The 27,522-nt window shown below is 46.1% G+C and overlaps 2 protein-coding genes across 2 annotated transcripts in view; one reads left to right on the forward strand and one right to left on the reverse strand.

Moving 5' to 3' along the window:
- The window catches only part of RBAK (RB associated KRAB zinc finger), an 813,856-nt gene extending 790,290 nt beyond the window's left edge, over positions 1-23,566 (reverse strand). The window contains exons 1-2 of the mRNA XM_082714217.1: positions 23,082-23,566; positions 22,160-22,218 (exon numbers count right to left, since the gene is read on the reverse strand). Of these exons, the coding sequence (XP_082570343.1) occupies positions 22,160-22,198 (39 nt within the window). The 5' untranslated portion in view covers positions 22,199-22,218; positions 23,082-23,566. The remainder of the gene's footprint in view (positions 1-22,159; positions 22,219-23,081) is intronic.
- Positions 1,065-6,813, forward strand: LOC309854225 (speedy protein E4-like; the record flags this gene model as incomplete). Its single annotated transcript, XM_082713056.1, has 6 exons — positions 1,065-1,179; positions 1,675-1,872; positions 2,742-2,800; positions 3,285-3,370; positions 6,398-6,566; positions 6,751-6,813. The coding sequence occupies 6 exons, from the start codon at positions 1,065-1,067 to the stop codon at positions 6,811-6,813; spliced, it is 690 nt and encodes a 229-aa protein (XP_082569182.1).
- Positions 23,567-27,522: the final 3,956 nt, after the last annotated feature.

Raw genomic sequence — 27,522 nt, forward strand, 5'->3', positions numbered from 1 at the left:
TTACAAATTTCAGATGCAGACTAGAGCTGATTAATTGCGATCAAGGGGCAGGTTTTGGGTGGTCCAGGGACTTCTTAAGTTGTAGACACCGTCTGATTGTGTGAGAACACAGGTACAGTTATCTACCGGTTCAGGTTCCCAAAATGTCTCTTGGGCTCAGAGATGCCTCAGAGGAGAGCGTGAGTGCTCCCCCACCACTGAACACCCACCCCCAACACAATGTCAGTAAAACATGGAGCGGAAGAAGTCTACCAAATTAAGCTATTTAAACTAACTTTTTTTTAAAAAAAAATTATTTATTTATTTGTCAGAGAGAGAGAGGGAGAGGGAGCGAGTGAGCACAGGCAGAGAGGCAGGCAGAGGCAGAGAGAGAAGCAGGTTCCCCGACGAGCCAGGAGCCTGATGTGGGACTCAATTCCAGAATGATGGATCGTGACCTGAGCCGAAGGCAGCCGCTTAACCAACTGAGCCACCCAGGTGTCCCTTAAACTAACTTTTAATTCCAACAAGTCCATGTACCTGGACCTTCTTGACATACTTATGTCTGTCTTGTAAGTTCTTACGTTTCGGCCCATCCCAAATTCCCTTGTCTCTTTCCTCCTTCTCGCACTAGATTATGCCCTGAATTAGGAATAGGAAGGATGGAGAGAGCCCAACATGTGCCAAGAGGGGAGAGAGCCGGGCATCTGCTGGAGAGGAGTAGAGTGATCCAGACCCCTCGAGGACAGTTTTGGAGGATGGTCCAAGGCTGGTTCGGTGGCTGGAAACAGCCCTTACATCGAGATCCCAAACTGGACACCAGTGTGGCAGTTACGTGTTTCCCTTCAAACTGGTTGCCAGGCTGGAATGACCTGTGACATCAGAGGCTTCCGACCTTCCTGATTGGAAGGACCAGATTCCATGGTGCTTGGCAGCAGAGGTGGACAACTGTATCTTCACAGACCTTTTCGCCACTCCTGGCTTTGCCCCAGCTTGGAGAAGGGATCAAGGGCTTGTGTTCTGTCGGAATTGGCCCAGAAAGGGTCTAGGGTTTCTGGGAGGCCAGAAAGAGCTAGGGAGAAATCATGGCTGATGATCAACCTAATCAACCGCATTCCCAGTCTGAGGACCAGAGTCCCCAGCCTAGCACCTCAGGGTACCCCTTCAATGTGGTGGATGATGAAATCCCAGGACCATCAGGTGAGAAAGGAGGAAGAGGAACGGACTTGAGAGGCTTGGCTAGTAAAGAGGAATGGGTACAAAAGTCAGGAAGGAGTGTCTGAGTAGGGTGTGTGTGACAGGAGAGATCCAGAAAGCCGGGAATTGGAGAAGGAAAGTATAGGAGTTGGGGACAAAACTGTAACCATGGAAGGAATACCCAAGAAGTAGGGAAAGAGGGTTAGGAGATGAGGTCCAAAGAGGAGGTAAAGGAAGAGAGGTAATTATGTCATTATTCCCAGGGGAGAAGTTATCTACAATGAAATTTTGAGGATGGGGGTGGTGAAACAGTGCCAAAGATGAATGGGGACAGATGTGTATCAACAAAGGAGAAAGATGGAAACATGGTTGGGGAGATGTCAATTGTCAGGAAGGCTGGAGAGAATGAAGGGGAAGTTGGGGTTTTTGGAGGGGGAGGAGGGGTGGCTGAATTCCAAAGACAAAAGCCTTATACTGTAGCCTGGTTTCTTCACTCAGCCCCCTGGGTAGACCCCCGCCCCATGCCTGAGTCCCCCACAAGGAAGAGAGGAAGGGATGAGTCAGATGAGGAGACGGGCTCTGGCGCTGAGGACATCTGGGTCGTGGAGTCACTGTGTGGCCTCAAGATGAAGTTGAAGAGACAACGGGTGTCTTCAGTGCTCCCTGAACACCACGAGGTCTTCAAAAAGTTGCTTGGTAAGAAGATCTCCTCCAACCCGCTTCCATTTTCTCTTTAAATTCAAGAAGCTTCCAATGGAAAAGAATTTTCCAGTGGAAAAGAATTCTCTGAAGGTTGGTGAGCTCTCCATCCTTGGAGGACTCCATAATGATCCGTCACTGGGGACACATAAAAATGACAGAGGATTAGGTGAGACTTGGAGAAAGGTCTGTACTTGGGATGAGAAAGCTTGGTTTCAGTTAAACTCCTGAGATGTCTTAGTTCTTATTGGTCTTTTGCTTTTTTTTTTTTTTTTTTGATATTTTATTTATTTGTCAGAGAGAGAGAGAGAGAGATCACAAGCAGGCAGAGGCAGACAGAAAAAGAGGGGGAAAGCAGGCTCCCCGTTGAGGAGAGAGCCTGATGTGGGGCTCGATCCCAGAACCCTGGGATCATGACGTGAGCCGAAGCAGAAGCTTTAAGCCATGGAGCCACCCAGGTTCCCCTTATTGGCCTTTTGACACTAAATGTCTTTGGCTGTGTGTGTGGAGTTGGGCAGGGGGTGTGGAAATGACATCCCATCTTTAGACCCTTATGTCACTGTGGGATGAGAAAATGACAGGGAATGACTGTGGTCTCCGCAGTGGCATGTCCATGCATGATGAGACAGCGTCCCTGTTGACCTCCCATCCAATCTTACAGGTGGGCTCCCTCAGCCTCCCCACGCAGGAAGCCACCAACGTTCCCTGGGCGGTGACTGGTTTTTGCTCCCTTTTGCCCATCAGCCTCACCGCTGGCCACATCCTGGAAGTTCCCCAGGAGAGGCATCATTCTCCTCTTTGCCCTGGAATGCTCCCACAGTAACCCCATTCTGCTTGTCAACCTGACCTATGCCCTCTTTTCACAGAGGATCCTGTCATTCAAAAATTTCTGGCCTGGGACAAAAATTTGAGCGTATCCGACAAGGTATCATTGTTCTCCACTCAGATGTGTTCTTGCTCCAACATCTGTCCTGGGGCAGGGCGATGCCTCCAAAACCCTGTCTCCAACCTCATCCTGCCAACACTTCCCGCTGGGGACCTCGTGGTTTCCTGCAGGTCCTCTGGGACCTGAGTCCCAGGCATGCCCCTCTGGCTGTTGCCACCTTAAGTCCCTTCTCTCTCAGCTCTTGGGTGGGGCACCCCTTGGCTCCAGCTTCTCAGAGACCCTCCAGAGGCCGGCTGTCCTGAAGACAAGCCCTCAGACCAGCACAGCTTGCTATCCTGGGAGCACCATCAACTCTTCCCTTGACTTCTTTGGTTTGCAACCAACCTGTTGACACCAAATAAGCAAATTCACCCAGTCCGTCAAAGCGGGAGAACCTGCTCCAGCCTCATGTCCCCATCCCCCACTGGTTTTCCTCGCCCAGGATGTCACCTCTCTCTGACACTGTGTCTCCTCTTGCCACCAGTATCTCCTGTCTATGGTCATAGCTTACTTCAGCCGTGCTGGCCTCTTCTCCTGGCAGTACCAGCGAATCCATTTCTTCATAGCCCTGTGAGTATTTTTGTCTCATCCCGCAGTACAATTCGCTACCTGGGTGGATGGAGGGGGAAATTGGGACCCTAAACTTTCATCTCCTTTTTTTTCAAACCATTTGTAACCGTTTATTAAACTACTTTTTTAGAAAAACTGTTGACCCCGTGTGTAAAAACCGTAGGATTATAGTATAGTGCTTTTTTAGACTGTTCCTTGTAAACACAAACATCCCTGACGTCAGCCAGGAGAAGCAAACAGAAGACCCTTCTAAGAGGACAGAAGGAAGGAACGGACACGGCCCTGCCCTGAGCAAACAGACTAGCGAAGCAGCCGGTCCTGATCCTCCGTCTGTCCCCTTCCCACCGCGATACCAAGAGTAATTGTTTTCCTCCTAAGCATTCCCATCACAAATGCCTCGATTCACGCCCCCAAGACATAGCACAGATCTGTTGTGAATGCTTCCGCGGGTGTGTCTTACAACACTGTCCCGAAGCCTGTGGGCGCTAGGTGCATGAAGTCCTTCAAATCTCTGGTCTCCGCCTCCACTCTCCAGGGCCAGTGGTGTTCTGGGTCAAGGCCAGGCTTGGATCCAAGCCTTTCGTCTTCTTCCGACTTGCTCATCCCCTTGGTGTTTCAACCTTCTAAGGACACTTCCCTCTGTTCCTATATTGCGTTTTCTGTCTAGCTAATTTTGCACCTATACCTGAGGAAAAGAACTTGTCCTCAAGGTCAACTTCAACTCCCAAATCTTCAGATGCTCCCCCCTTCCCTGCCCCGCCAACCTCCCTGACTTCTGCACCGCAGCAGCACTTCTGTTAAATTCCGAGTGTCATGGAGATTCTGGACTATGGTTATTGCCTATCCACTCACCGCTCCACCCCCCTGTCCCCTTCCCCTATCCCATTAGACTCGATGCCTGCAGGATTTGTCAAGATATTACCACACTCTCAAAGACACTGCACAATTCCTTCTGTTTTGCATAGGTTTAAGTTATGTTGGGACTAGGAGGTGATCAGTATTGCACTTAAACTTAAAAAAAGGCATTATTTATTCATTCAACAAATACATATAGAGTATACGTTATGGACCAAGGACATGAGGCAATGGGAAGAGAGGTTCAAGAAGTGCGTGTTGAATTCACGCACCCATGAACCCAGTCCTGTATTAGTCATTTGGTAGGAAAGTCATGGTTACAGAATAGAACAGGGTCAGCTCCTGCCCATGGGAGATGTATATGGCCTTGCTCTATGGGAAGACAGGTTTGTGCACAAACTCGCTAAAGGGAAGGGGTGGGTGTGGGTGTCCCCCCACAGGACGTGCCCTCAGGCTTCCCATTGAGTTCCCTCTCCATCCTCAACTGGGAGAAGTCTCTGCCCAGCCATGCCTTCTTTTTTTTTAAATTTTTTATAAACATATATTTTTATCCCCAGGGGTAGAGGTCTGTGAATCACCAGGTTTACACACTTCATAGCACTCACCAAAGCACATACCCTCCCCAATGTCCTTAATCCCACCTCCTTCTCCCAACCCCCTCCCCCCAGCAACCCTCTGTTTGTTTTGTGAGATTAACAGTCACTTATGGTTTGTCTCCCTTCCAATTCCACCTTGTTTCATTGATTCTTCTTCTACCCACTTAAGCCCCCATGTTGCATCACCACTTCCTCATATCAGGGAGATCATATGATAGTTGTCTTTCTCTGCTTGACTTATTTCGCTAAGCATGATATGCTCTAGTTCCATCCATGTTGTCACAAATGGCAAGATTTCATTTCTTTTGATGGCTGCATAGTATTCCATTGTGTATATATACCACATCCTCTTGATCCATTCATCTGTTGATGGACATTTAGGTTCTTTCCATAGTTTGACTATTGTGGACATTGCTGCTATAAACATTCGGGTGCACGTGCCCCTTTGGATCACTACGTTTGTATCTTTAGGGTAAATACCCAGTAGTGCAATTGCTGGGTCATAGGGCAGTTCTATTTTCAACATTTTGAGGAACCTCCATGCTGTTTTCCAGAGTGGCTGCACCAGCTTGCATTCCCACCAACAGTGTAGGAGGGTTCCCCTTTCTCCGCATCCTCGCCAGCATCTGTCATTTCCTGACTTATTGATTTTAGCTATTCTGACTGGCGTGAGGTGGTATCTCATTGTGGTTTTGATTTGTATTTCCCTGATGCCGAGTGATATGGAGCACTTTTTCATGTGTCTGTTGGCCCTCTGGATGTCTTCTTTGCAGAAATGTCTGTTCATGTCCTCTGCCCATTTCTTGATTGGATTATTTGTTCTTTGGGTGTTGAGTTTGCTAAGTTCTTTATAGATTCTGGACACTAGTCCTTTATCTGATATGTCGTTTGCAAATATCTTCTCCCATTCTGTCAGTTGTCTTTTGATTTTGTTAACTGTTTCCTTTGCTGTGCAAAAGCTTTTGATCTTGATGAAATCCCAGTAGTTCATTTTTGCCCTTGCTTCCCTTGCCTTTGGCGTTGTTCCTAGGAAGATGTTGCTGCGGCTGAGGTCAAAGAGGTTGCTGCCTGTGTTCTCCTCAAGGATTTTGATGGATTCCTTTCGCACATTGAGGTCCTTCATCCATTTCGAGTCTATTTTCGTGTGTGGTGTAAGGAAATGGTCCAATTTCATTTTTCTGCATGTGGCTGTCCAATTTTCCCAGCACCATTTATTGAAGAGGCTGTCTTTTTTCCATTGGACAGTCTTTCCTGCTTTGTCGAAGATTAGTTGACTGTAGAGTTGAGGGTCTATTTCTGGGCACTCTATTCTGTTCCATTGATCTATGTGTCTGTTTTTGTGCCAGTACCATGCGGTCTTGATGACAGCTTTGTAATAGAGCTTGAAATCCGGAATTGTGATGCCACCAACTTTGGCTTTCTTTTTCAATATCCCTTTGCCCTCTTGATGACTGAGTGGCACTCTGTGACACTGGGTAATAAGCAACCTATGTCCTTGCTGGGAAGCTGAGCTCAGGTGGGGGAGGGGCATCCTTCCCGTCCTGCTCCTGACCAGCCACCTGATGTCTCTCTCCAGCTACCTGGCCAGTGATATGGAAGAGGATAACCAGGCCCCCAAACAGGCCATCTTTTCATTCCTCTATGGGAAGAACCGGTCCGAGCGACCCTTGTTCCACAAACTGAGATTCCAATTTATACGATCCATGAACTGGAGGACCAGGGTGTCCCGAGAAGAGTGTGAAGAGGTAGGTTGGCTGGAGGGATTTAGGGTGTGGGGCCCAATGGGAGAGAGAGGAGGTGCAGCGAGGGACATGGGGATTTGGGACCAGAAAGAATTAAGGGTCTGGACGACAGGAGGGAGCAGGTCGGGGGTCGCGGGGGCAGGGCCCATCTGGAAGTTGTGTTCTCATGGGGCCGCTTGTCTTCTAGATCCAGGCTTTTGATCCAGACCTGTGGGTGTGGGGGCGAGACCGCCTCACTCTGATGCCCTAGGTCTCCTAGGGCCATGGAGGCCTGAGGTCATCGGCCTAAGGGAAGGTAGGTTACTGTCCTCATGGGTCCAGGCACAATGATTTCTTGTGTAATGAGGAGATCTGAGGAATCCAGGAGCTGAGCCCACGCTCGTCTCCCTAGCCCCACACGTCAGCCTTCCATGCACTATGAGGTGGAAGCCGTACACGCACTCAGGTCCCAGCCACGAGCTGACAACCCCACAGAGCCATGACTCAGGGAGACGTGTGGAAAACCTTAAGGACCTCAGGAAAACCAGTTTGTCACAGAGGCATGGACTTGGCTGAAATAATTCCATGGAAACCAACTGGGCCCAGATGATAGCTCTGAGGAAATGTTGACTTTCTGTGAAAAGGGAGCAAGTTTCCAATTTTTTCCCCTACATTGTGTTTTTACTTTCTCTTTCATGCCTCAGAGATATGAACTCTGGGGATTTATTTACAACAAAGTAAATGTCTAACAATAGGTCATTGGATGGAACAGTCTATGTATCCAATAATAAAAGATCAATATGGACTAGCTGTGTGTTCATCCACATTTGCTTGCGAACACATTGCTTATGTCAGATGGCATCTGTGAGTCCTTTGTGTCCCCTGCCCACTTCTGGACGAGTCTCTCATCTCGTTCCATTACATCTTTCCCCTCAGGTTCACAGTCAAGGAGTTTGTCAGAATGAGTGAACCTTCAGAAATACTAGTTTCAGGGTGCCTGGGTGGCTCAGTGGGTTAAAGCCTCTGCCTTCAGCTTAGGTCATGATCCCAGGGTCCTGGGATCGCGCACCACATCGGGCTCTCTGCTCAGCCAGGAGCCTGCTTCCCTGTCTCTCTCTGCCTGCCTCTCTGCCTACGTGTGATCTTTCTGTCAAATAAATAAAATCTTTAAAAAAAAAAGAAATACTAGTTTTAGCATAGCTTAATGTGATCAGCACATAGAGTTATAGATTTGGGCAGAGGATTAAGTAAAGATTTGGTTTAAATCATGTGAACTAGTTCTCAGTCCATTCGAGCTCCCACAAAAAAGTTCTACATGGCTTTGAGCAACAGACATTTATTTCTCATGGTTTGGAGGCTGGAAGTCTGCGAGCAGGGTGCCGGACCCTTTACAAGGTTGCAGACTAAGTGGGTTCTGAGTTATGTCACTGGGGTCTCTATCATCAGAGCACTACTGCCATTGTTGAGGGCCCCCCCCCTCGTGGCCCAATCATCCCCAAGACCTCATCTTATAGCACCATCACCTTGTGGGTTAGGATCTCAAAGTACAAATTTGAGGGAGGTGAAGAGACAAACATTAGACCATGCAGCACTGACCAAATTTAGGACTAGGTGTTATGGTTAAACATTAGGATCTAGGGTTAGAATGGAGGATTAGGTGGTCTCATGATTCATGATGTTGATGTTTGCAGTATGGTTCTTTGTTCAGACATTAAGTAGCAAAAAAGGACCAAGGTGAGTTTCAGGTCGAAAGCAACATTCTCTCAAGTTTGTTAGTTTGTTTTGTTGTTGTTGTGGTTTTGTTTTTGTTTTATTTTTAAAGATTCTATTTGTCAGAGACAGAGAGAGAACACAGGCAGGGGAGTAGCAGGCAGAGGGAGAAGCAGGCTCCTCATTTGAGCAAGGAGCCTGATGTGGAACTCATTCCCGGTTACCTGAGCCAAAGGCAGACGCTCAACCGCTTGAGCCACCCAGGCCACCCTCTAGTTTGCTTTACTCCCTGAGCAGAATCACCTAGAGTCCTGGCTATGAAGCAGATAACCGGGTGTGACCTTAGGCTCATGAAAAAATTTGGGGGGTCAGGGTCACCAAAGTCCAAGAGTCATAACTGAAAATGAATTGGGGTTTAGAATGAAGGATTAGAGATAAAGTTGGATTTATGAATTAGTCTAAATTCTGGTTAGAACTGACCAAGATGTCTGGAGCGTTGACTCCTTGTGATCTGACTTCCTCTCTTTCTCTCAATTTCAGATCCCTGAGCCCCGGGGAGACGCAGGTTTACAGCAGGAAATCAATCTAGACACTAACAACAGGCATGAGGAAGGAAGAGAGGAGTCTCTTGTGTAGATAATCTAGAAGAACCCAAGACCTTATAAAATTAGCTAAAGGGAATTTTCATATTGTACTCCGAGGAGCTGCGAGTACCTATAGGAGACCAGAGAAGGACAATAAGAAACCAGGCCTTTGTTCAGGATCCACCCTTTCCTGGGGTGGTACCAAAAATTATGTCAGATATTTTAAAATTCAAATCTCGTTTGAGGTAGGAGTTGGAGATCCTGTTTTTTATGCATTGGGACACAAACAAGGAGGAGATTACTTCAAAAATATAAAACGAGAGACAAAGGATTATCATAACCTAATATTACGCCATGAATTTCATTGGTATATTTTGAAAATGTTGTCCTTAGAACTATTTTATTTATTTTTATATTTTATATTTATGTATTTATTTATAAAAGTTCTGAAATAGTCATAGTTTTCAAAACATGTTCCTACAAAGTTTTGTGATGAGATTACACCTGTAGATAAAATATTGTTGACATATTCGGGATAGGTTTTTGTGTTTTTACTATAGCTATATATCAATTACACTTATAACTAGGTAGGTGATTCCCTCAAGTTGTTATTACTGTAAATGTTTATTTGACATGTAGTCTTCATTATTAAATTGTGGGAATCAGTTGTAATTCTTTTACTTGCCTGGATGACACGTTTGTAAGTTGTTTTATGTTATTTTAGATTATTAAAGAGGACACTGCAATGTGTCTCTTGAGGAAACATAATAAAGATAAAAGTCTTCATCTTCGTGGTGTTTGTGGTCATCTCAATGGTCTTACAGTTCACTGTCCAATGATACTCTTTCTTAATGGGGTTGTGATTATTCAGCCATACTTCTTACCTTTGAAAAATAAGTGTAAGTTTTTTTTTAATGAGGATGTGAGGTTTTTTTTTAAGATTTTATTTATTTATTGGACAGAGAGAGATCACAAGTAGGCAGAGAGGCAGGCAGAAAGAGACAGGGGAAGCAGGCTTCCCTCTGTACAGAGAACCGGATGCAGATGCGGGCGGTCTCGATCCCAGGGCCCTGAGATCATGACCTAAGCCGAAAGCAGACATTTAACCCACTGAGCCACCCAAAGGCCCCAAGTGCAAGTTACCTTTTATGTAGAAAAAAAAAAAAAGAAGGGGCGCCTGGGTGGCTCAGTGGGTTAAAGCCTCTGCTTTCGGCTCAGGTCATGATCCCAGGGTCCTGGGATCGAGCCCCGCATCGGGCTCTCTGCTTGGCGGGGAGCCTGCTTCCTCCTCTCTCTCTCTGTCTGCCTCTCTGTCTACTTGTGATCTCTCTCTGTCAAATAAATAAATAAAATAAAATAAAATAAAATGAAATAAAATAAAATAAAATAAGATGGGGGCGGTGAGAATGGGAAGGTAATGGTTTTGTTACAAAGCAGCACATGCCCGGGCGCCTGGGTGGCTCAGTGGGTTAAGCCGCTGCCTTCGGCTCAGGTCATGATCCCAGGGTCCTGGGATCGAGCCCCGCATCGGGCTCTCTGCTTGGCGGGGAGCCTGCTTCCTCCTCTCTCTCTACCTCCCTCTCTGCCTACTTGTGATCTCTCTCTGTTGAATAAATAAAATCTTAAAAAAAAAAAAGAAGATAAAGTGAACACTGAGCTTGTGTCTGAAAGCAAGAAACAAGGCAAAGATATTGAGGCAGGAAAAGGGAAAGAAGGAAGATAGAGCTATGGGGACCTAGATAATCTGAAATTCACAACAAAGGCAACGTGCCTCAGTGATATTATGCATTTTAGGTGATGATCCATGGCAAGCAGACCCACAGGTGCAAGGGAGCACCCTTCTTTGGAAGAAGGAAAATCTACAGAATGGGATGAAATAGAACAACTGGAAAGAAATGAGGCTTTGGGAGAACTTTCTGAGAAACACAGTAAGATAGGAGGAGCTAAAGCTGTCAAATAAGAGAGGCATGGAGAAGAAAGAGTTAATGGCAGGAATCCTGAATATTGGAGGAAACCATCTTGGGAGATGGTAGCACCAGAGAATACTGGGGCTGTCTCAAATACCAAGCTTCAGTGTCCGCGGGAAGCATCCCATGGATGTCTTGGCACATAGATGCATTATCACCCGTCATGAAGCTCACCTGAGCTTGGTGACCAGAGTTTTTATAGGGGTTTCATTATGCAAGTGTGATTAACTCCATCATTGGCCATACCTCGAACACAGTCTCCAACTCTCTTCCTTCCCGTAGAGATTGGGCTGATATCAAGTGGTTCAAAGCCCCACCCCTGTTGGGGTTCCTGGTATGGCTGGCCCTATCCTGACTCATCTCACCAGCACAAACTCAAGTTTGGTCCACGGGGCCCAGTGTGAGTAACAAACACTCCTATCACTCAGGATACCAAAGATGTAGAGGTTCTCTCCCAGGGAGCAAGGAAGGAGAGGTATCTGAAAAATTATTTATACAACACACTGGCTATGGTAGGAGTTGGCAAAACTCAGGTGGTCAGGGAAGGTAACAGTTTGGGGACAGATCTATCACAGGAGATGTTGGAGAAGTTGAACAAATAAGGATTGAAATAATGGGGTTCTCATGGGGATTTGGAATAGCTTGGGAGATGTGAGATATTTAGGAGATGAACACAGCACTCTAGAGGAACAACAAGCAATGGAGTAAAGAGAAACCAAAGGGAAAATTGTGTGTTTGTGTGTGTGTTGGGGTTGGGGTTGGGGTGCAGTTCTGATAAATGAGATGAACTCCTCAGCCTGGAGCAATTTCAGAAAGTGAAACCACCAAGGTCCGAAGAGCCACACGGACATCAGCATCTAATTATAGCAGCTCAAGGAGAGGGATGGCATTCAGAATTGGGACACAGTTGATGGACTGGGAACAGCAGAGGCTAGATTCTGCAGACACGGAAACAAAGAGGAGAAACAGTATGGCAGCTTGGAAACAGATGTAACACATGAGACACCTAGGACTTAAAATGTACATTTAAGAAGCTTTAGGTCTCTGCAAGGTGGCAGGTAAAGGCAGATTAGGAAAGAACTCAAATGAGGAAAGACCTGAATGTAAAGGCACAAGAAACAGGACGGTGGATGCACATAATAAAGCAGTAAACAACAGGCAAGAAAGCAAACAGTCCGGTGACTGATGCCAGGTGAGAACTGGGAGTGCTTGGGAACACTGGAGCAGAACATGGTGGTTTCAGCCTGAACACCTAGAGAAACTGAGATCAGGACGGATCCAGTTGAAGAGAAGGGGGAGCCGAGGCTGCTGAGAAGGGGGTGAAGCTTAAGAGACTTGGAGGATAAAGAGAGGGACCAGCTGAGCAAGTGGGAGAGGCTAGAGCCCACCGAAGGCTGAGAAGGAATACGGATCCAGGGAGGTGGTTCGGAAGTGTGAGCTGATGGCAGAAGCACGTGTGGCTCCCAGAGCACAGAAGAGTCAGAGCAGCCAAGCTTCTGGAACCGGAAAGCATCCAGGGCTATAGGTGGCCGCTGAGGGGAGGTCAGGAGGCAGCAACAGCAAAGTTCAGCCACACAGCAGAGGAGCAGCGGGCTTGTCCTGAGAAGCAGGAGTGATGGAAGAAGTCCAGTGCCTGGAGATGGAAAAGTAGGAGAGTGGTGGGGATCAGGGGTGTGATGTGGCTCAGTCAGTGAAGCAGCTGCCTCGGCTCAGGTCATGATCTCAGGGTCCTGGGATCGAGCCCCGCATGGGGCTCTCTGCTCAGCAGGGAGCCTGCTTACCCCCACCCTCCACCTGGCCTCTCCGCCTACTTGGGATCTCTCTCTGTCTGTGTCAAATAACTAAGACTGAGTGACAAACAAGGAGGAGCTGCTTTGTGAAGGGGAAACACGGAGAAAACTAGAAAGAAATAGGAGCAGGGACTCAGGAAGAGTCCCGCGGGCAACTCCGGGGCGCCTGTCTCAGTAGCTACTCCCATTCTCTCAGCTTCTCCCTCAGCAGGCAGCCACGTTCCCTCTACCGCTACTCTCATCCTAGATAAGGCGGGATTGTCTTTTTCTTTTCAGTTTTTCCCTTTATTTCTCCTTTCCTTCCTTTCTCTTTTACTTCCCTCTCTCTTCCTTTTCCCTTCCCTACCTTTCCCTCCCCTCCCCTTGCCTTTTTTCTTTTTAAGTGTGGCTTTTTCGAGACGTCCCCGAACTTGTAGGCTCTTGAACTCCTTCTGTTTTGCATAGGTTTAAGTTATGTTGGGACTAGGAGGTGATCAGTATTGCACTTGAACAGGAGAAAAAGCATCATTTATTCATTCAACAAATACATATAACGTACACCTTATGGACCAAGGACATGAGGCAATGGGAAGAGAGGTTCAAGAAGTGCGTGTTGAAGTAATGCACCTAATGAACCCAGTCCTGTATTAGTCATTTGGTAGGAAAGTCATGGTTACAGAATAGAACAGGGTCAGCTCCTGCCCATGGGAGATGTATATGGCCTTGCTCTATGGGAAGACAGGTTTGTGTACAAACTAGCTAAAGGGAAGGGGTGGGTGTGGGTGTTCCCCCACAGGACATGCCCTCAGGCTTCCCATTGAGTTCCCTCTCCATCCTCAAGCTGGGAGAAATCTCTGCCCAGCATGCCGTCTTTTTTTTTTTTTTAATTTTTTATAAACATATATTTTTATCCCCAGGGGTACAGGTCTGTGAATCACCAGGTTTACACACTTCACAGCACTCACCAAAGCACATACCCTCCCCAATGTCCATAATCCCACCCCCTTCTCCCAACCGCCCTCCCCCCAGCAACCCTCAGTTTGTTTTCTGAGATTAAGAGTCACTTATGGTTTGTCTCCCTCCCAATTCCATCTTGTTTCATTGATTCCTCTTCTACCCACTTAAGCCCCCATGTTGCATCACCACTTCCTCATATCAGGGAGATCATATGATAGTTGTCTTTCTCTGCTTGACTTATTTCGCTAAGCATGATACGCTCGAGTTCCATCCAGAGGTGTGAAAAAGACACTTCCACGGAAGAAAAAGGCAACCTACAGGATGGGGAAAATATCTGCCAATCATGTTTCTAGTAAAGCCTCATTCTAGAATACAGAGAGAACTCTTCAAACCCACCCAACAACAGAAACCAACAAGATTCAAAATGGGCCAAGGACTGGAACAGACATTTCACAAAGACGACACACACGTGTCCAAGGAGCATGTGGGAAGATGATCAACGTCACCAGCCATTAGGGAAATCAAATCAAAGCCACAGTGAGTTACCACCTCCCGTCCCTTAGCATGGCTACTACCAAAATGCCTGCAAATAACACGTGTTGGAGAAATCAGAACCCTCATGCACTGTCGCTGGAATGCAAACTGCGGGAGCCACTACAGCCAGGAGAGCTCCTCAAAAATTAAAAATAAAGCTGGCATTAATTTCCCATATGATCCAGCAAGTCCACTTTTGGAGACACGCTTAAAACCATCAGAAGTAAGGTCTTAGAGAGGAATTTATACACCCATGCTGCATCATTCCCAATAGCGAAAATGCAAAAGTGACCCAAGTGTCCATTGACAGATAAAGAGACAAGCAGAATGCAGGCCACACATACAATGCAAGCAATATTCGGACTTAAAAAGAAGATTCTGGCATCTGTTCCAACATGGATAGACTCTGAAGACACGATGCTCAGAGAAACAAACCAGTGACAAAAAGACAAACACTGGATGAGTCCACTTAGGTGCTGAGAATAGTCACAATCAGAGCGACAGAGAGGACAACACTTGCAGGGGACAGGGGGAGTTGAGGCATTACTCTGTAATGGGGATGGAGCTTCAGTTTTACAAGATGAGAAGTGTTCTCGAGACGGATGGTTGGTGGTGGTTGCACAAGCACATGAAAGTACTTCATACCCGTGAGCTGTATGTTTTAAAGGTAAAATGGTAAATTTCATGTTACATGTAACTTATCACAATTAAAAAAAAAAGGAAGAAAAAAACTGAAGTAGTGTCTACCTGCATTTCCCTAGTCCCGAAACTTCTAGAGCTCTGCAGTCATCCCCTCCGTAAAGAAAAGAGTGAAATGGGATTATTAGTTAAGTATATTCACACGAGCTATCAGGAATTCCTCTCTCAAAAACTGAAATATTTAAAAACATCTAGAATCATCAGCTAATTGCGGAAAACGGTGTGAATTAAAGATAGGTATCAAGGTGAGCAGCTCAACTATGACAGAACCAATTTCATAAAGGAAACAACTTCTATTGATTTGTATTTTTCAATAAATTTAGCAGGACACGGTTTCCAAAAAATGAGAACATTCTCCAAAAAATAGCCAGCAGAGATTACTTAGAAATTAAAGATCAAATTGTTGAATCTTTTTAAAAACCCCCAAGTAAGAGACTTACGTAACAAATGGGACACAGAATATCTAATTTAGGAATTGTCTCCGATAACAAGACATTGAAATGATGAAATAAAGCTTGAGATACAAAAGCCAGATCGAACAGATTCCACTTTCAGAAAGAGAAAACTAGAAGGACGAACACAAAGAATCAAAGGCAGAACAAAAAATGATACGTGAGCTGAAGAATCACACAAGCCTTCATGTCACAAGGGGCCATTCAATTTGCAAACAAGAATACTGGGGGGGGGGCGGAATACAGATCTACAAATTTCCCAATAAAATGCCCCACACCAAAAAAATGGAGAAAAAAAAATGCCTAAAAAGTTACAGGTCATGATCCCAGCGTCCTGGGATCGAGTCCCACATCAGGCTCCTTGCTCCGCAGGGAGCCTGCTTCTGACTCTGCCTTCCACTCTGTCTGCCTATGCTCGCTCTCCCTCACTCTCTCTCTGACAAATAAATAAATAAAATCTTTAAAAAAAAAAAAAAAAAAAAAAAAGAAAAATCTTTTAAAAAAAAAAAAAAAAAAAAAAAAACTTACAGGTTGGGGGAAAAACACCACTGACCCTGGAACCTGCCATTCTACTTCTCACCTGAGAAAAACCCTTGGACAACTGTCCACGGCTTGTGAAAGAAAAAGAATTTCAAACCCAGAACTGTATGCCAAACCAAGCTATCGTTTCGGCCTCCAGATATCAGAATCTTGCGAGAAAGCAGGACAACTGATTATCACAGGAGACACTTTCCTCAAAATGTTCAAGATATCCTCTGCCGGAAGCAAGCGAGAGGGCCACCCCAGAGGGCCATGGGGATGCTGGAGCCTCCTGAAGGGGGTGTTTCCGATGCCACTGCTGCAAGCAGTGGTGCTCCGGCCTGCCGACACACGACTCCTGTTTCAGAAGAAAAGTGCTCAGCAGACGCGTCCCATCACCGTGTTTACAAAACATGTATCAACACAGGGTTTTCTACCCATGACGGAGGTGCCACAGCCGAGACTGCCCGAGAATAAAGAAGTTGAGCCAACAGAAAATCCACAGCAGGACACTGTAGTCGATCCGGGCCAAGTGAGCTGATGAACTGCCACGGAGAGTCACAACTTTTTGGGTTCAGTGAGTCCACAAGGCAAGGATGGGAGGGGTCAGAAGACTGACCACGTGATCAGCACGACGGCTTGATACCACTCGTATCAACACCAACATCCAAAACGAGATGTCAGCAAACGGAATCCAACACCAGAATGAAAAAAATAATATATGATCTCTAAGTGGTGCTTATGCCAAGAATACTGACTCGTTCAATCTTCGGAAATCCATTCATGTAATAGGCTACTCTAATATGGCTACGAAAACACTTTTATCACCACTAAGAAGCTGAAAAAGCCTCTGACAATGTTCAAAATACATACCTGATATAAAAAACCCTCAAGAAACTAGGAGTGGATACTTCACTAGCATGAATGTGTGTATACACACACACTCTCATACCCAAATACACAGAGTATGTGTGATACATGTACAATCTGAATCACAGGAGAGCACACACAAGTTACAGAGACACAGCTGCACAGGCACGGGCATGTTTACGCAGTCTTCTCAGTTCTCAAGTCAGGGTTTTACTTAATGGACAAACGTAAGAGACAATCCCAGTAAGGTCAGGAACGAGGCAAAATGTTCACTGCCTCCAGCTGGAGAAAACAACTAGGCATATGAATCAACAGAGAGAGTAAAACTATTTCTATTTGCAACGGATATGCTATACCCCAAAACTCAAGGGAATCAACAACAAAACCAACTCAATGAAAGAACAGTGTTACATAAAATCAGGATATACAAAGCAACAGGCCCGGGGGAGCCTGGCTGGCTCAGCTGGAAGAATGTGTAATTCTTTATATTATTTTATTTTTTTTAAAGATTTTATTTATCCATCTGACAGAGATCACATGTACGCAGAGAGGCAGGCAGCGAGAGATGAAGGGAAGCAGGCTCCCTGCCGAGCAGAGAGCCCGATGTGGGACTCGATCCCAGGACCCTGGGATCATGACCTGAGCCGAAGGCAGAGGCTTTAACCCATTGAGCCACCTAGGCACCCCAAGAATGTGCAACTCTTGATCCCAGGGCTGTCAGTTTGAGCCCCACGTTGGGTGCAGACTTAAATAAACTTACAACAAAGAAAGGAAGAAAGAAAGAAAAAGAAAATTATTTTTAAAAAACTCAAACAAACCCAACAGCCCTTGTTACATTAACAGACTAAGAAGATATAATTCAAGCATATACACAGTTCATGGAGTAACAGAAAAGATAAAAGCGTTAACAAGAAATGTACAAAATCTATATAGGAAAGCTTTAAAACACTCCTGAAAGGCACAGAAGCACACCTGAAAAAAAGGAATGATGTTCTTTGTTCCTGGATGGGTCAACACTAAGATATAAATCACTCTGCCCTCAATTACTTAACAGATATGTGAACCCAACAAAAATACCAAAAGCTTTCTTCCTTGAACTATGTGAGCTGGCACTAAAGTTCATATGAGGGCAGAAAAAATCAAGAACTAGGAAAATCTCCGGGGGAAAAAAAAAAAAAAACAAAAAGCTGTATAGGGGGCCTAATCCCTACCAGATTTAAAACACAACCTTTATGATTAAAAGGGTTTGGTGTCAGCATACGGGTGGAGATAGGTCAGTGGAACAGAGCACAAAGTCTAGAAGTAGACTTGTATGATTACATGACATATCAGGGGACCTGTGATATTATAATACATTATAACAATCCACTGATTTTTAATGAACAGTGTTAGAGGAACTATAGTCATTTGGGCATGAATGAAACTGCATCCATACTCCACACCATGAAAGAAAAAAGTCCAACTGGATCAGTGATCTAAATATAAAATATTAAACCACACAGAAAAACAAAATGGGTGAATTTTCCTATAACCCAATGTGGGGAAAAGTTTCTAAGTATGATTCAAAATACAGGCAGGCATTAGGACTGCTTTCAACAAAGACAGACAAGAATCAGATTTACCCTGCCTCCTGAAAGGACACCAAAAAACAGAATATACAAAGCAGTGGCTTTCTTTTTTTATTATTTTTTTTTAAGATTTTATTTATTTATTTGACAGACAAAGATCACAAGTACGCAGAGAGGCAGGCAGAGAGAGAGGGGTAAGCTCAATCCCAGGGGCTCAATCCCAGGACCCTGAGATCATGACCTGAGCCAAAGGCAGAGGCTTTAACCACTGAGCCACCCAGGTGCCCTCAAAGCAGTGGCTTTTAAGACACGGATCTTGAAGCAATAAAGGGCAGCAATGAAGAACAGGAATCAGAGATAGGATATCAACAAGGAGAGGCCTCTGGTTACTGCCCTGAGAGTTCCCAGGCCTGGAGCAGGGAGGGAGAACCGAGAAGAGGTGAGGAGGGTTGACAAACTGGGGGATACATGCAGGGAAGGACAAGCCACCACAGAAAATGACACATCTACTGAAATGGGCCTAGAACTGACCCAGATGTTACAAGTGGCACTGATCATTAAAATAGTTTATTACCGTATTCCTTATGTTCAAAACATCTGAGTAGGAACAGGAAAGACATTTTAAAAGACTCAAACAGAACTTCTACAGATAAATACTACAATGTCTGAGAAAGTTAACACCTGACTAGATTAACACAGCACCAAAAAAAATATCAGTGAACACGAAGAACAGCAACAGGAGCTTTTATAAAATGAAACACACAGAGAAAAAGGAATTGGAAGAGAACAAAGAATATCAGTGAGTTGTGAGACAACTTCAAGCTGCGTAACACACACGGAAAAGGAGTCGCTGAGGACAGATGGAGGGAGGTGGGGGGAATATTTGAAGGAATACGGTCAAAAATTTCCCAAAGTAGATGAAAATCATACACACACAGATCCAAGAAGTTCAATGACCCACAAGCACAGAGACCGGAGGAGAGCAATACCAAGACACAGCATAACCAAACTGCTCAAAACCAGGGATAAAGAGAAAAGTTCAAAAGCATCTAGAAGAAAAACCAAAAACCACAGGACAAACGTAGGAATGGAGAGGATGACATCACATTTCTCTTGGGAACAATGGAAGTGGGAAGACAGTAGGGGAACACATCTGATGTACAGGAGAAAACCCAGCAAAGCTCCCCTGAAACTGTAAGATTTTTTTTTTTTTTTAAGATTTTATCTATTTATTTGACGACAGAGATCACAAGTAGGTAGGGAAGCAGGCAGAGAGAGAGGAAGGGAAGCAGGCTCCCCGCTGAGCAGAGAGCCCGATGTGGGGCTCGATCCCAGGACCCTGGGATCATGACCTGAGCCGAAGGCAGAGGCTTTAACCCACTGGGCTGCCCAGGTGCCCCGCTCCCCTGAAATTAAAGCCAAGGCAAAAATAAAGGACTTTTCTGACATATAAGAGCTGAAAGATTCAGCAGCAGCTTAAAGTGTCCCAAAATCCAGAAAGAACTTATCAAACTCAACATCCCAAAACCAAATAATCCAGTCATGAAATGGGCAGAGGACATGAACAGACACTTTCCCAAAGACACATACCTAGGCCCAAATGCATGTGCCTTACATGCAAAGATGCACAACGTCACTCATCATGAGGGAAACACAAATCAAAACACAACTCAAAACGAGATCCCACCACACAGCTGTCTCAAAGGCTAAACTCAACAACACAAGAAGCAACAGGGGTTGGCGAGGATGCAGAGAAAGGCGAAGCTCGTGCACTGCTGGGGGTAATGCAAGCAGGTGCAGCCCCTCTGGAAAACAGTATGGCAGTTCCCCAGAAAGTTGAAAATACAAATACCCTACAATCCAGCAATGACACTCTAGGTTAGGAATTTACCCAAAGGATACAAAAATACAGACTCGAAGGAGAACCTTCGATGTTTTTGGAACCCCGATGTTTAGAGCAGCATGATACACACGAGCCAAACTACAGCAAGAGCCCAAATGTCCCCCGACTGAGGAATGAAGACGATGTGGTGTATATATACAATGGATTATTACTCAGCCATCAAAAAGAATGATATCTTACCATTTGCAATGACCTCGATAGAACTAGAGGGTATTATGCTAAGCGAAGTAAATCAGTCAGAAAACGACAAATTTCATACGATTTCACTCACATGATTCATAAATCTGGGATTTAAGAAACAAGACAGATGAACATATGGGAAAGAACAAAAGAGGAGAAGGGAATCAAACCATAAGAGAACACGATGAGGGGTGATGGAGGGATGTGGGTGGGGTTGGGCTAGATGGGGGATGGGCATTAAGAAGATGTTTTGATGAGCACCAGGTGTCCTATGTAAGTGATGATTCACTGACCTCTGCTCTTGAAACTAATATTGCACTGTAAGCTCACTCATTAAAATTTAAATAAAAATTTGAAAAAGAAAAAGAAGAACAACTAGAGGTGTTGAAGGAAGTCCTTCAGGCAGAAGGAAAGTAAGAGCAGATAACAATCTGTATCTACATAAAGAAATGAAGAGTACCAGAAATGGTAGCTATGCTATTTTCTTATTCCTTAAAAAATAACTATTTGCTTAAAAATCACTAGTCCTATGGGCTTGATTCTACTTGTAAGAGTAAAATGACACAACAGTGTGATGACCCAGCAGGGAGCAATGGAAGTCACAAACTCCCTACATTCTAAGCAATAAATGGTACCTTACCTGAAGATAAACTGTGATGAATTAAAAGTTTCATACTATAAATTGCAAAGCAATCACAAATAACAACTGTGTTAGAGCTAACAACCGCACACAAGACGTAAAATGGGATCATAAAAAATACACAATCGAAAGGAAGACAAAAGCAGGAGAAAGAAACAAAGCCAACAGTAGATGTCCGATGGATCTGACTGTAATTACGTCACCGCTAATCTTCACCAAAACATTCGGGAGAGGGGTGAGGACGAAACCGGGATGCTGAGAATTGAAACGGGAATGAGTGGAAGAATATATTTGCTAAGGAATACTTTGCTGGGACGCCTGGGTGGCTCAGTGGGTTAAAGCCTCTGCCGTTGGCTCAGGTCATGATCCCAGGATCCTGGGATCAAGCCCCACATCTGGCTCTCTGCTCAGCAGGGAGCCTGCTTTCCACCCCCCACTTGTGATCTCTGTCAAATAAATTAGTAAAATCTTAAAGAAAAAAAAAAAGAATACTTTGCTTTATTATTTACTGCACAACCCAAATGAACAGTAACAGAAGCATCTTAAGGATGGGAGGGCCATTCCCTCAGCCTTAGCTTTTATCCCTGCAACAAACAGGAACAACGAAAACAGGTCTTCTTGGATCACCGAAGTTTGCTCACCCAGGAGGCCCTCGGTTTAGATAAGCTACATGCATGAGCCATATGTTGCAATATTTAATGGTTGTTATTGGAAAAGCTACCCATAACTACATCAACTCCCACAAACACATTTTCTCAAATCCCAGGAAATCTTGAAAACCCACAAGTAACCAAACAGACAATTCAAATCATGTAACGGGCGGCACTCTCCTTTTCTAAGACTGTCAGGAACATCAGTCATGTGTTTGCTCTACCCCCACAGCCCTGAGGTAACCTACTATCTGCACACATGAACTCAGAAAAAGACTCTGGGTGCTGATATGACCCCCTAATAATTGTACTTTACATGATAATGTCTCTTATTTCCACATTCCCATTTTAAAATCTGAATCCAGGGGCCCCTCAGTGGCTCAGTGGGTTAAGCCTCTACCTTCTGCTGGGGTCACGGTCTCTGAGTCCTAGGATTGAGCCCCACATCGGGCTCTCTGCTCAGCAGGAAGCCTACTTCCTCCTCTCTCTCTGCCTGCCTCTCTACTTGTGATCTCTCTCTTACTGTCAAATAAATAAAATCTGAATCCATATAACCCTTCTGAAATGCATTACAAAGCTAAGCAAGAGAACATATACAAAGACAGGAAAACTCACCTGGGATTCGTTCATTCTCTGCTGCTCTTGGAAAAGCATACAGACTGTTAACGGCTGACCTAGGGAAGCAGAAGAAATAATAGAAATCACGGGTAATGCAGCTTGCCGAGGTGGGAACATCCTGTGTGAGAACCACCAAAGAAAGCTCCTATCCTGTGAACACTCAGAAGGGTCTAAACATGTGAGAAAAGGAGAAACATCAGAGTAGAGCTGTTGTCACTCCCACATATCAGGAGGTGATTAGCAGGTTTCTCTCATTGGTTAATATAAACACCCATTAATTTTTCAAAGAGGTTGCCTTCTCTAAATTAATGTTGAAAAGAAAACCCTCTTACACTGTTCACGCATTCTTTGTGACTATTCAAACTGCTGAACATCACGGTATCCACAGGAACAGAAAACACCAGCTCTCTGAAGTGGGATCAACGTGCATCAAGGCATACTTTTGTTTTTACATGAGATCACTTAACTCCGTTATCGCTGCACTTAAAAATCTTTTACTAAAAAAAAAAAAAAAAAACATCCGTAACAGAGAGAAGAGAACCCGGGCCCTGGAGCTGAGTCCTGCGAGCATGCCTACCTCCCGACGCCAACACCCAGAACAAGCCCCCTCCCATCTCAGGCCGTCTCTTCCTGTCAACTCCTCCACGCACGCTGGTCCAGCCCTGCACTGGGGGATGCCCCAGGGCACAACCCAGCGGGGTCAGCACATGCTCCTGCGCGCTTACAGACGCGTCTGGAAACTGGACAGGGAACCAGGGGAGCAAGGGGTCGGGGGGGGGGGCGGGAACCCCCTGCGCTCCCGGGAAACGTTGAGTCCCAAGAGTCTCCAGTCCCGGGGGAGTGCCCAACCCTCCAGGTCCAGCCGCTCGCGCTCTCTCGCCGCCCCGCCCCCCGCAAGACCCGCAAGCGCACGACCTACCACGTCGGGACACGCCGAGCTGCCCCGAGGCTCCCGAGGACTCCGGGGCGGGGGCTGCTCCTCCTCCACCTCCCGGGGCCGCCGTTCCCGCGGAGCCGGCTCTGGGCCCACGGGCAAACTCACTTCAGGTCGACGACCTTCCCGGGGCCCGAATCGGTCTCTAAGGGCCTCCCCGTCCCGCGGGCGCAGACCGGCCGACCCCGGGCCGAGCCGCCCTGCTCCGTCGCCGCCGCCACGGCCAGACCCCTCCGGCCCAGCCCGCGGGCTCCGGGGCTCGAGCTCGAGAGTCCCCGCTCGAGCCTCCGCCCGGCCTGCGCGGAGCCGCGCCCGCACAGCCCCGTGCCCGCTGGATGCCGGCGCGACCGGACAGCGTGCAGCCCCGTAGGCCCCGGGACCCTTGCCCGCCGGAGGCCAAAGCCTGGGAACCACGGCGAGCGGTGACCTGGGCACGGGCAGGAAGCGAGAGCAACGCGGCAGTACTACGCGTGCGCGAACACGCACACTGGCCGAGCTGCACATGCGCAGGACGGAGGCGGTGGTGCACCTGTTGGAGCCCACTCGGGAGCCCGTTAAATACCCGACCTCTGTTTCCCGTGAATCCAAGCGCCCACATATTAGGGGACGTCTCGAAAGTCTCCACCCTATCTGGTGCTTTAGAGGCGCTAAGCTGAGACTTGACCTCTGGTACCAGGGGCCGGATTTCCCACTTGCCTTTGCTCCTTTTAGGGATCAAGGAAAGGGGTCACCTCGAGTAGTGGGCTGTGTTTACGTCCTGGATCTCTGGTCCTTTCCTTGCCCTGAGATCTATTGGGTTGGCACTGAGATTCCCCACGAGCAGGAGAGGACAAGGAAAGGGTGTATAGTATGCACATCACTGAAATATTACAAGTTTCACTAAAACACTGCTCTACAATTAATATCCAGTCATGATATTAGATATTATCATCCATGGGCACATGGTTTCTCCAAGAAAGGGGAAGAAAATAGAAAACTTAGCTTGTCCAGATTATACAACGAATGCATGAAAACTGTAGAACAATCAGAAATCACGCACAAACCAACCAAACAAACCCAGATACCCGAGATCTTGCGCATCAAAGAGAATTATGTGTATGTTAGCTGAAAATGTCATTTTTCAAAAATGGGACCATAAGGACGATGCTTTATCAGTATTTTTTGGTGAGATGATGTAATCCTTTTCTTAGCCAATTTCTTCTTAACCAGTAGCGGGTGGTGAGGATTAAAAGTAAAATCTCCTGCCATCCAAGAAATCCTCTCTGCAACTATAGAAATAAGGACAACCACGCTATTGTTTTTTTTTTTTTTTTTTTAAGATTTATTTTAGAGAGAAAGAGACAGAGCAGGGGGAGGGGCAGAGGGAGAGCTAGAGAGTGAATCCTCAGTCGACTCTGTGCAGAGTGTGGAGCCCCATGCAGGACTCGATCCCACAACCCTGAGATCTGGTCCTGAGCTGAAAACAAGAGTCCCCCCACTGACTGAGCCACCCAGACTCCCCTGTTCTATTGTTAAATAACCATTAAACCAGACTGTGTTGCATGTCACAGGCGAACTACTAACAAGACAGCAAGGAGAAAAATGACCCTCGCCTTTTCAATCAGCTCAGCAGATACAATCCATTACCTAGAAGTTCTCCAGCAAAACAATACACCTGTTTCAGGGTCACAGGACTTGCCAGCGGCATTTGCTATAAGTTTTTCATTGTTCATCCTAAATGTACCTTGTCATCTTGGTGCCCATCCGTGCCAGTTGTCTCTGTCCAAAGGAAAAAGAAAACTACTTACCCATTTCTGACAAACAGGTCCTTAAAGCTCAGAGCTAGGTGTCTAGGGCCCACCCTTAACTGTCCTGGTGACAGAGAGTCACTACGTTCCTTGAGGTTTACATTTCAAAGAGATGGCTCCCAGGCCCTTAAGAACAATCATGCCCTGTTACCATGCTAGCAAGAAAATGGTTTAGCTTCTAGGAGATTTAGATACATACAAAATCCACAGAGGAAGTTTTCTCCAGGTAACATTCGTTCCAAAGGTAATAGTACTGATTTATGCTAATGAAGGGCACATAACCCATTCCTGATTTCTCTCACTGAGGAGTTGAATCAAACTAATCCTGCACAAAAGGAATGCTTCTCCGGAAGCTGCTCTGTCCGCCCTGGCTGTGGCTGTGTAGCCCGGAAGCTGGAATTCATGAGAGGTGACCACACTTCCCCTAGGCCCGAGACTGGAAAACCTCCAGGCACATTTCTTCTGTGTTCTTTTCCATTTTCGGCAGGTAAAGGAAGGAAGCTATGCTGAGCACCTTGGGGAAGACAGGCAGAGCCCCCGCCTGCCCCGTCTATTGGGTCCTGGCCTCCAGCCCTTGTCTCCCCCATAGGCACTGACCTGCTCACCTGAAGACTGGGACACCCTCCTGCCTCTCTGTCCACTCTGGTTCTCTGCCTGAGAACTCTGGCTGTCATGCCCCCCTCCCCCTCACCACACAACTCTGTCCCTGCAACTCAGAGACATCCTGGGCACCCCCAGGACCCCTGCCACATACCTCAGCCTAGATAACTCTCTGGGCGGTGAACTGGAAGCTCTTGGGGGCTCCCTCCTCTCTCCAAATGACTAAAACCTGTCATTTCATATATTCATATATTTCCCCCTCCTAGAAACTTCTTTAAGCAGGGAAGGCAAATCTGAACCCTGTGATTCTGTCTGGGACAGAAGTACCAGATCTGCACCATTTTTTTTATTTTTTAAAGATTTTATTTGTTTATTTGACAGACAGAGATCACAAATAGGCAGAGAGGCAGGTAGAGAGGGGGGGGGCGGGGGAGCAGCCTCCCTGGTGAGCAGAGAACCTGACATGGGGCTCAATCCCAGGACCCTGGGATCATGACCTGAGCCAAAGACAGGGGCTTTAACCCACTGGGCCACCCATGCGCCCGTGGACCTGTACCTTTAAAAAATATATACATATTATTTATTTATTTGACAGAGAAAGGGCACAAGCGGGGGGCAGCAGAGGGAGAGGGAGAAGCAGACTACCCGCTAAGCAGGGAGCCTAATGCTGGTCTCTATCCTAGAACCCCAGGGTCAAAACCAGAGCCAAAGGCAGACACTTAACCGACTGAGCTACCCAGGTGCCCCACATCTATACCTTTTAATGTGGCTTCATTAAGATCTCTTCATTTATTAGTATTTAAAATATAAAGCTTTCTCTTTTTGTATTTGTATTAAGTACAAATATTTCCCCCATTTTGTCATTGACCTTTTGAACTTAATGTTTTACTTTTATTTTCTGCCATATGGACATAATGTTTTTAAAGATTTTTATTTATTTATTCATGAGAGACAGAGAGAGAGAGAGAGGCAGAGGCAAAAGTAGAAGGAGGCTCCCTGCAGGGAGCCCTGATGTGGAACTCGATCCCAGGACTCTGGGTCTATGATCTGAGCCAAAGGCAGACGCTTAACCATGCAAGCCCCCCAGATGACCCTCACTTTCTCTTCCTACTTTTCTTCTGTTTTGGCATCATACTTGAAGAAGCCTTTCTAGCCCTTAATTTTCTAAGTAATTGCCTGTGTTGGCTCCTGTTTCTCTTTAACACATCAATTTTATGAAGATAACTGGCAACCATCCTCAAGATTTGAGAATCATTCTTCTCTTAAAGTCTTTCATCCATTTTTTGCCCCCAAACTAGCACATTCACGGTGACCAGGAAATGTCAGAGGCTATGAACGCTCAAGTTTCTAATCTGTTAGAAAGAATTAGTTCTTCTTTGAAGCCTTGGGACATGGCTTGCTTTAATGGAAGGGGCCACAGAAGTGTGAGGGAAGTGACTGAATCTGAATTCCCTCTTATGCAAAATACTGGTTGGATGGGTTTACAGGGAAGCTGCAACAAAGTAAGACAACCCAGGGGCCTTAACAACAGAGATGAATTATCTCCATGTTCTGGAGGCTGGGAGACTGAGATCCAGGTGTGGGCAGGCCTAGTTCCTTGGCAGGGTTGGGGGGGCTGCGGGGGCTCGGTCCCATCCTCTCTCCTTGGCTTGTAGCCAACTGTCCCCTCTCTATGTATCATCACACTCTCTTCTCTCTACCTGGGAGTCTCTGTATCCAAATTTTACTTTTTTTTTTTTTTACGAGTTATATATTTATTTTAGAGAGGGAGTGCATGACCAAGGGGCGGGCAGAGGGGGAGACACAAAGAGAGAGAGAGAGAGAGAGAAAGAAGCAGACTACCTGCTGAGTGCCCTGCCTAGCTTGGGGCTCATGACCTTGAGATCACGATGTCCTCCCTAAGGCTTCATTTTACCTTCATTTTCCTCCGAAGAGACCCAACACCAAAAAAGAAAGAAAAGAAAAAGAAGAAGAAAACATCACGTTCTGAGGTACCAGGGGTTAGGACTTCAACACACGAAGAGGGGGAGGGGGCTTGG

Source organism: Mustela nivalis, assembly GCF_964662115.1.
Source record: "Mustela nivalis genome assembly, chromosome: 19".
Classification (NCBI taxonomy): Eukaryota; Metazoa; Chordata; class Mammalia; order Carnivora; family Mustelidae; genus Mustela; species Mustela nivalis.